Source organism: Macrosteles quadrilineatus, unplaced genomic scaffold, assembly GCF_028750875.1.
Source record: "Macrosteles quadrilineatus isolate MER2022 unplaced genomic scaffold, UCM_ALF_1.0 Scaffold_19__1_contigs__length_3004403, whole genome shotgun sequence".
In the NCBI taxonomy this organism is placed as follows: Eukaryota; Metazoa; Arthropoda; class Insecta; order Hemiptera; family Cicadellidae; genus Macrosteles; species Macrosteles quadrilineatus.
In genome coordinates, this window is record NW_026542612.1 from 2,240,370 (window position 1) to 2,249,362 (window position 8,993).

The following is an 8,993-nucleotide window of genomic DNA, read 5'->3' on the forward strand; positions in this document are numbered from 1 at the left end:
AGTTTGAGCAAGCATGTTGGGTATGACTGAGAAAAATCAGATGAAAAATCTAATATTTACAATGAAATGAAGATCCAAATTTTTTTAGTTTTTGATAGCTCTTAATATTGTAACTGCATTCAAGCTTTTGGCTTGTAACTTTACAAAAAGTTGTAGAATTTAATGGAGAACAAGGAGATATGTATTTATGTGTACCCAAAGAGAAGTAATGTGTACCTTTTATGGACATTATTTTTGTCAAAATCTGAAATATTGTAAAGTATAAAAAAATTATTAAATTAACTTAAATAAAAAAATGTAGGCCCTATATTTAGCTTATTTTTAAACATATAAAAGTTGCTATATTGGTTCTCCTAGTTGAGGAGCGTTGTATAATAGCTTAACATTTTCTTCTTTTCTGTTTTCAATGGTAGAAAACAAGCATACTACCCTTCCTATATTGACCTTTTGGGGAAAAAATCAAACGATGGCTCGTATATTTCTGTATGACACTCGGCATATTTCTGTCGACATTCGTATAAACTGTATGACTGAGCATAAAATTGAATGCAACTATGATCTCCATATCTTGAAAGCCATGCCAAGCTAATTTCAGTACTAAAGACCACTTGTTGCAAATATATGACACAAATAAGCTGTAAAATAACAAACTTAAGCATAATTTCTGCCAATTTGAAACATGTGCTAACTAGATGTGACATAGAAGCAATGACAATAGCAATGAAGCAATGAACGGGACATTAAAAGGGGTTAAAGTTTCAATAAGAGGGATCATCTGAGGAAGGACATTCTCTACAATCTTCAGAAAAATACTAGTTACTTCAAGAACATGTTATTTGGACCATGGGAAAGAGCATAGACACAAACAAGTATTCCAGATTCTGAAATACTCATCGCACTATCCAGCATAGGCACCCACAGGATTACCTTAGGGGAAAGGGACAAACCAGTCTTTGGAGTAATAGGTGGATAGGTTGGAGTAATAGTAATGCCATGTCCCCCACAGACAAAGATTTAAAACATGCTTAGAACAAATCAAAGCACACCTTTAAAAAAGCTTAAACATTCTTTGAAACTGTTAGGTACTTATTTAGAATATACCCTTGTTTTGATAGACACTTATAGAAAATCGAAATGAAGAGTGAATTAAATTAGTGTTTTTTTCAGGTAGGTAATATATTTTTACTAACTGAAACTATAATATAATGGGTAATTACTAATTAGAGTACACAGGTTTGATCGATGCAATAAGAGTTATGTAATCATGTGCTCTTAAACTTTCTTTTAGACCAGTTAAATACACAAAAAGAAAAACACCTGTTGCAATGTAAACAAACACTCATTGTTATACCAATTTAAAAATTTCAGTTACTTAACACTTTTTTTAAATTTTTGTTATCAAAATTTTTTGTTAACTAAATTATAAGTACTATTATCAATTAATTATAGTCTTCAATCTCTCTTTGCACGAAAATGGAATATAATGTAAGTATTTAAACAATTTACATAAATCTTTAAATAGTCACAAGTGAGACTATTAATGTGTGACTATCAGGGACATAACTAGGCTATTCAGCACCCGGGCAAACACCTATTTTGGCGCCCCCCCTCGATTGGACTGAAACTAATTCCTTACAAATCTTCTTAAAAAAGATTGGCGCCAACCTAGTGACTCATCGACGACAGACAGACAACACAGTATGCTCATCCTCATACTCGCTCCGTACAAGTTCATACGGACCGTTGACATGATTTGTAAACAGTATAGTAACAGTCAGATAGCATACATCATTTCACTTTTTACTTTCTTAGACTAATATAAAAATAAAAAAATATATTGCAACACAAGACGAATTAAAAATGTTTTCAACAATTTTTTTTTGAAAAATCTGTGCCTGTGTTGGCCCCCAACAACTGGCGCCTGGGGCTCATGCCCCGCGTGCCCCCCCCCCCCCCCCTAGTTACGTCCCTGGTGACTATGTGTATTATTTTGTGTGACTATGCCCCATCCATGTAAGTTTAGACATCTAAATCATAGCCCTGCAAAAACTAAATTTAAAATTGTTCAACAATTAAAAACAAATTTCCTGTCATATTGCTACTACTTAACAGAGAGTCAACATATCTCAGGAAGAGATTATCCAGTTGATTATTTATTATTCTAAAATTTTTTACGATATCTGCATGCATATAGTAGCCTATCGTAAACCTTGGTTACTGTAGTAGTGGCTACTAGCTACTAGTTTCCGCTCTTTATCAGAACCATCACAAGCTCTAAGTACAAGGTGTCAGTAGTCACTTCATTTGAAGTTTGTCAACAGAGTTAAATAAATAACATACACAGGAGATACAGTAAAATAAAATGGATACTTAAAAAAACACAAAATAAACAAAGGTTATAGACAAAAGCAAATAAGACGACTGAAGTAAAGTCTAGTAGACCTGATGATGGTTCTGATAAGGAGCCACAACTCCTGTACAGCTACCAAGGAAAAATGCGGATATCGTAAACCATTTTAAATATACAGTTATCCGGAGGCTGAACAGTTAAAACTTTTATTTCTTTAGTTTTACAGTCTTGAAAACAGACATAATCTTCTGAACACCACAGGCCATTATTTTGTCCATCTAGAGTAACACGATCAAACCCTCACTTTTTCTATATATTTGCAAGCATAGGCATAGGCACCCCAACAAAAATCACCGTCTCTCTACAAAAACGTTAACAAGGAGGTACCTACCGTACTTATTTAATTCAACAATCTTCATGACGATTTTGAACTAGTTTAAACAAAACAATTTGCACAGTTTATACAGGTGTGACCATGAAAAGAAACACATTTTTAGTAGGCCTACTTAAATAATTTATGCGCGGCAATATTGTTGTCTACAGCAAAACTATGATTGAAATTAAAACTGTAGGTACACTATAATCCAGGCACCAAAATTTTGGCGGTTTGAGGGTAAGAGATTCCATCCCCTCGACCCACTTCACCATAACTATGAAATAACAGCCGAAAGCTGGATCAGCTTATATAAACATTAAGCTAAAAAAAGTGGTGGGGATACACAGGAAATCTTCCCCTTAAACCGCCTAAACTTTGTGAATGGACTCTATAGCAACATTCTATACTTTTATTAGTTGAATTTGCGTTTCTAGCTTAAAAACCCGGGGTGCGTCAGTTGAATCTGACATGGGCTAAGCACCTTGAGTTTGAGTTTTAAAATATCACTGTTTGGGCTTTGGGTTTACCAGTATTGTTATTGCGGCAGACTTTTAGGTCTCGATCAATGACAATACGGTCTTATAAGTTTTGTCTCCCAGGCAGGAGACGATAAAGATCAAGAGTTTTATCATATTTCTATCAGGTTGAGAGTGCAGCTTGATGGTGGAGGTTCATTTAAAATAAACGGTGGTTGTGACAGGTGAATTGTTTGTGAGTTAATTGCACCCATCTGACATTTTGCAACTTTTTATTTACTGTATCTTTCTGTATGTAGCCTATCCAACAAGAAAACTAATTTTATAGCTTTTTGCACTTTTGTGTTCATAAGATCATACGATGAGGCCGATGAGGGGCAAATACAGTAAGTAATAGGCACAATTTAAACGGTCTTTTAGCCTGCTTATCCTATCCTTTGTCTCCTTTATTCTCAGGCAATATGTGAAAGTAGGTAAGGCTCCATAATGATGAATGATAACGATAAAGATTCAACACCTTCTCAAATACAAGAGATTCCCATATGAGGAAAAAGAGTTAGATTTGAACAATCAGTTCCCTTTAGAGGTGGACAGACATCCAGGAAAAATGTGTCTACGGAGGCATTGCCTTATTATGGTCCCCTCTTTTTAATGATAATGTAATCAGGCAACCTACAATGATGATTTTCTAGGTACTGTATAACAGGGTGATTCTACAAATGTTATACTAGGGATGTCTGTTGTCACAATCATAGCAAAGAGTAAGAATTTAGTTTTTATAAATACAACTATACTGTAGTGTTATATTTATGTACCATAGTGTATTATATATTTAGTGTACCTACCTAATCCATGAAACAATGTAAAATCTGATAGATTAGTGATATTAGTAAACGCAAGCGCTTTATATATTGGAATCCTCCTTGTACAATACATCATCCCATAACATAATCTGAAAGTAGAAACACTGATCCTTGTGTATCATATAGTCTTGATCAACCATTGTTTAAGTCAAAGAATTCTTAATTGTATTTATTATAATTTGGCCTGCACTACAGTACACTGATATAATTAAGTTTCCACTCCCCTGTACCATCTAATAATAGACTACATTTAATTTATATGTATTTTTCTAGCGAGCTGGAAGTTGTGACAGGAGGGAATGTATCTCCATCCACATTGGTCAGGCTGGAGTCCAGATTGCCAATCCCTGCTGGGAGCTCTACTGCATGGAACATGGTATTGACAAGGATGGTAAACCTACACTGAAAAATGACAAGGTCTCCGGTGACATAACCTGTAGATCTGGCTGTGATGCATTTTTCTCCATCACAGAGAATCACAGATATGTCCCTCGAGCTATCCTTGCTGATCTGGAGCCAACTGTCATAGGTGAATTGGTGAATACTTGATAAACTGAGTTGATGAGGGTAACACATAAACTACATACGGTACCTACCATGTACAAGGTTTGTGTTTTTCCATTTAAAACGATTGTAGGTAACCCTGATGGCGATCACCATATATATCAGAATCACAAATATTTAACTATAACAGTATTTCAATGAAACATTTTTTAAATATCAATATCTTAAATTCATTATGATTGTAGTACGGTAATTTATTTTATCCCTACAGTGCCTATCCAAAGTAGTTTGAACTTCTAGAATTCAAGCGGGTGAAACAATATACTGTATGTATGTGTTCTTTTACCTGAATCCTGAGTGCTGTGCTGCTCACTCCTCGCTTGTCTTGGATACTTTTGACGCACACAGGCCTTTGAAGCCTGTGCGGACAGGCAAGTGTGAAGTATATTTTTTTGTGAGCTTATTTTAACCAATACAAATTCACACTTACAGTGGCATCCCTGATGATTCAACTGATTTCTCCATTGAGTTACAGATGAGGTCCGCACAGGTCCGTACAAAGCACTGTACCATCCGGAGCAGTTACTCAGTGGCAAGGAGGATGCAGCTAGCAACTACGCTCGCTGCCACAACACCATCGGCCAACCCATGAGGGACGCCATCATGCATCGCATCAGCAAGATGACAGAGAGCTGTGACGGTCTACAGGGGTTCTTTGTTTACCACTCCTTAGGAGGAGGCACCGGCACTGGTCTGACTGCTCTACTACTCCAACAGCTAGCAGCTGAATACCCTAAGAAGAGCCGACTTGAGTTCTTGGTCTACCCCTCACCTAAGGTCAGGCTTGTAGAATGTGTTACCTATGAGGAGGTTTTTTAATCTTCAAAAAGTTAATATTCCTGTTCTTATGAATGGTTTTATTGCATAGGCCTATAGTTAGATAGAGTAGGATCTTGTACTGTGACATTTATTTATTTGTATATCAATACAACATTAAAAGCATAGTTCCCAATTACAGCGCGATATTAAGGCTTAAGTCCATGCAGTCTTAAATAATAAGTAAATTATTAATTGCTTACTCAATCTCAGATGCCATATTGGACCCAACAAGTCTGGTGAGGCCCTGTTTGTACTGAACTGTTTCGGGCCACTAGAAGAGGTGGTTTTATAATATAAAATATGAATAGACAGCGAGGCTACCACACTCTTGAGAGAAAGATTTTACCTCAATTGGTCATGTTTCTGCATAAGCCTGTGACATGTTTAGGTACAACTGGTATCTGGAAAAAATATGGATAAGCTAACCAATTTCCTCGTAAGTTTGAACCTGACTGAGGTTTTATCTTGTGAAGTTGTTTTAAGGTATTTAACAAATACATGCAAAAAGGGGTAACTCCTTAACTCTTCCTGAATTGACAGTAATAAGGGTAAGTATATGTTTCAAATAACACGTATATTTATTTACTTTCTGTAAATTTAATAACTTGTACATTGCTGATCAAGAATTAATTTAAATAATTATAAGCTAATAATGCACCTTGTGTAGGTCAGCAGTTCAATAGTGGAGCCTTACAACAGTGTCCTCATGACACACGAGTGCATGGACTATGCTGATTGCTCCTTCATAGTGGACAATGAGGCTCTCTACGACATATGTACAGAGAAGTTGGACATCGAGAGACCATCGTTTTCCAACCTCAACCGCATCATCGGTCAGGTCAGAATGGATAATAATAACCAGTCAACAATAAAATTTGACTTTTGTCTCTTTTAATCCCTCTCACTAATGAACTTTCCGGTCTAGTTGGTTAAAATAATTATTAAAAGTACCTATAGTTTCTTCATATTTTGTAAAATGTTGAAAAAGTCACCATGTTCTTGGAAGTGAATAACTAAACCACAGCACCAAAACACCATACAGTAGTGCATATAGTTTAAACAACGCATAGATGAACTAAGGTGAAGTTTAGTTTTCTAATTATTTTTCCCGACAATAAAAGACGGCTTGGGATATAATCTTTCTTGCTAGGTTTGTTAACAATATCAGATTTCCTCAGTAAAGCAAATTCAGGGCCTTTTTTGGAAAGATAAAATTTATGTTGATTTACAAGTGTCCACTCCCAGACAGCACACTTTCTCCTCAGGACATCCCACGGATATTGCGACAGGATATGCAAGATATCCCATAGTAGTCCTTTGGTCAACCTGGGATATCCCAGGATATCCGCAGGAATGCGTAATGTCCCCGCCCGGGGATGTCCTACGGATAAGCTCGCAGCATATCCGTGGGACATCCGAGGTCATCCCAGGGTAGTCTTCAGGACATTCTCAGGACATATGGGACTACTATGGGATGTCCCTGGGATAAAGTGTGGTCTGGGCCTGAACATAAAAAACACAAAATAATATAGATTTAGTATGAAAAGCTTAATTATCAGTTGAGTAAATTGATTAAATAGTTAATAAACACAAATTTTGAAGAAAAAAAAACGATAAAAAAGTTTTTGGCCCAGACGGGTCTTGAACCTGGTACCTTCGCATCATGAGCCTCTTACTAGTAGCTTAGTAGTAACTTAGTACCTTACCTCCTGAGCTATCTGCGCTTGGTGATCATGAGTGTTTTCAAGTGGTGAACGAGTAGCCGACAACTGCAATGGTCGCAATAATTAAAATATTTTTGATACTACAGTATATAATATGATTCTGTTAATCTGGTTCCAGGCGATATCTGCTGTAACGGCTTCAATGAGGTTTAACGGAGCCTTGAACGTGGACATGAACGAGTTCCAAACCAACCTTGTACCATACCCTAGGATCCACTTTCCTCTCATCGCCTACGCACCGCTCAGCTCCAAGAACCGATCGTCCCATGAGAATTTCTCAGTCAGTGACATAACCACATCCTGCTTTGACACCTCCAATCAGCTGGTAAAGTGTGATCCAAGAAAGGGCAAATACATGGCGTGCTGTATGCTCTTTAGAGGGGATGTGGCCCCCAAGGATGTCAACTCTTCTATTGCGATGTTGAAAAATAAAAAGACCATCAGCTTTGTAGACTGGTGTCCAACTGGATTCAAGGTTTGTTTTTGTTTCTTTTGAATACAGTATGCAATTAACTGTTGATTTGGGTTAACACTCTTTTTGTACAAAGTTACCGAAATACCAATGGATGATACCAGATGAGAAACACTAACAAATTGGCTATTACTGCTTCCATTTTGCTGAAAAATCTCTATGATCAATACCGGTATGTGATTTGATGGTTTGGTTAAAGTTTGCCTTGCAATTGCCATCCCATGCATTATCAAGAGGGTATAATAAGCCCCAGTTCTTAGAGAGAAATATAATACCTATCTTATATTTAAAAAAATATATATACTAATATATCTTAAATAAACAAAGGGTTATTTAAGAACAGTTTGATGTCAACAGTTTGGTTAAAACTCTGCATTGTTGAGTTTTAGGGGGTAAAATCAAATCACATAAATATATCTATAGCATCTTGTTGGTCTACTGGAAATGGTTATTATTTTACATGTTTTATCACATTCCTGTTTGTGTTCAAGGTTGGGATAACTTATCAAACCCCTTTGATGCCTGTAAATAGTGACTTATCACTTACCAAGAGAGCTGTGTGTATGTTGTCTAACACCACAGCCATTGCTGAGGCTTGGAGGAAGCTGGACAAGAAGTTTGATTTGATGTGGGCGAAAAAAGCATTTGTACATTGGTACACTAGCGAAGGCATGGGAGACGAGGAGTTCATAGAAGCTAGAGATGATCTCGCAGTTTTGGAGTCTGACTATCTAGAAGTAAATAAAAGTTTGGATGACTGTGATTACAATAACAATGAACATTGAAATCTATATCCAAGGGAGAACTATTTTTGTATCCACAAAGTTAAAATAAAATATATAAAGTTATGTTGTCGACTTAAAATGATTTGCTGCTAAAAAACTTGTCATTATCCTTTTCATCTCTTGGTTCTTTGTACTTCTACAATGTTTTTAAGCAATTAAAATGTTAATCTTGGTTTTAAATTTTTGGTCGAAAGAGAACATGGCAAAATCAGCCTCGGTAAAACATAGATACAGTAGAGTCTTGCAAACCCGGCGTAATGTGGACTGGAAGGGTGCCGAGTTTGTGAAATGCCAGGTTATCGGGAACTAGGGTTAAAAATAAGAACAATAGAATTTTTAAGCTTTTTAACCCGCTTTTTTATTTATATTTATATTACAAGTCAGTATTAAGTCGTCAGATATAGTAAAACAAATCCTTGGTACGAGTTGCGAGTGATTTGACTTGAGCTGGCTTGAGTCCATGTTTTACTTGGACTAATTCACTAATTTTCTGAGCCAGGTGATGGCCGAGTTATCCAGACTGCCAGGTTATCGAGTGCCGAGTTTGCGGGACTCTACTGTATT

The 8,993-nt window shown here is 36.5% G+C and overlaps 1 protein-coding gene across 1 annotated transcript; it reads left to right on the forward strand.

The window, feature by feature from the left end:
- The first annotated feature begins 1,338 nt into the window (after positions 1–1,338).
- Positions 1,339–8,492, forward strand: LOC129005303 (tubulin alpha-8 chain-like). Its single transcript, XM_054434160.1, has 6 exons — positions 1,339–1,485; positions 4,339–4,594; positions 5,105–5,406; positions 6,116–6,286; positions 7,291–7,647; positions 8,136–8,492. Exons 1-6 carry the CDS (start codon positions 1,474–1,476, stop codon positions 8,427–8,429), a joined length of 1,392 nt encoding a protein of 463 aa, XP_054290135.1. The 5' UTR covers positions 1,339–1,473; the 3' UTR covers positions 8,430–8,492.
- The last annotated feature ends 501 nt before the right edge of the window (positions 8,493–8,993 follow it).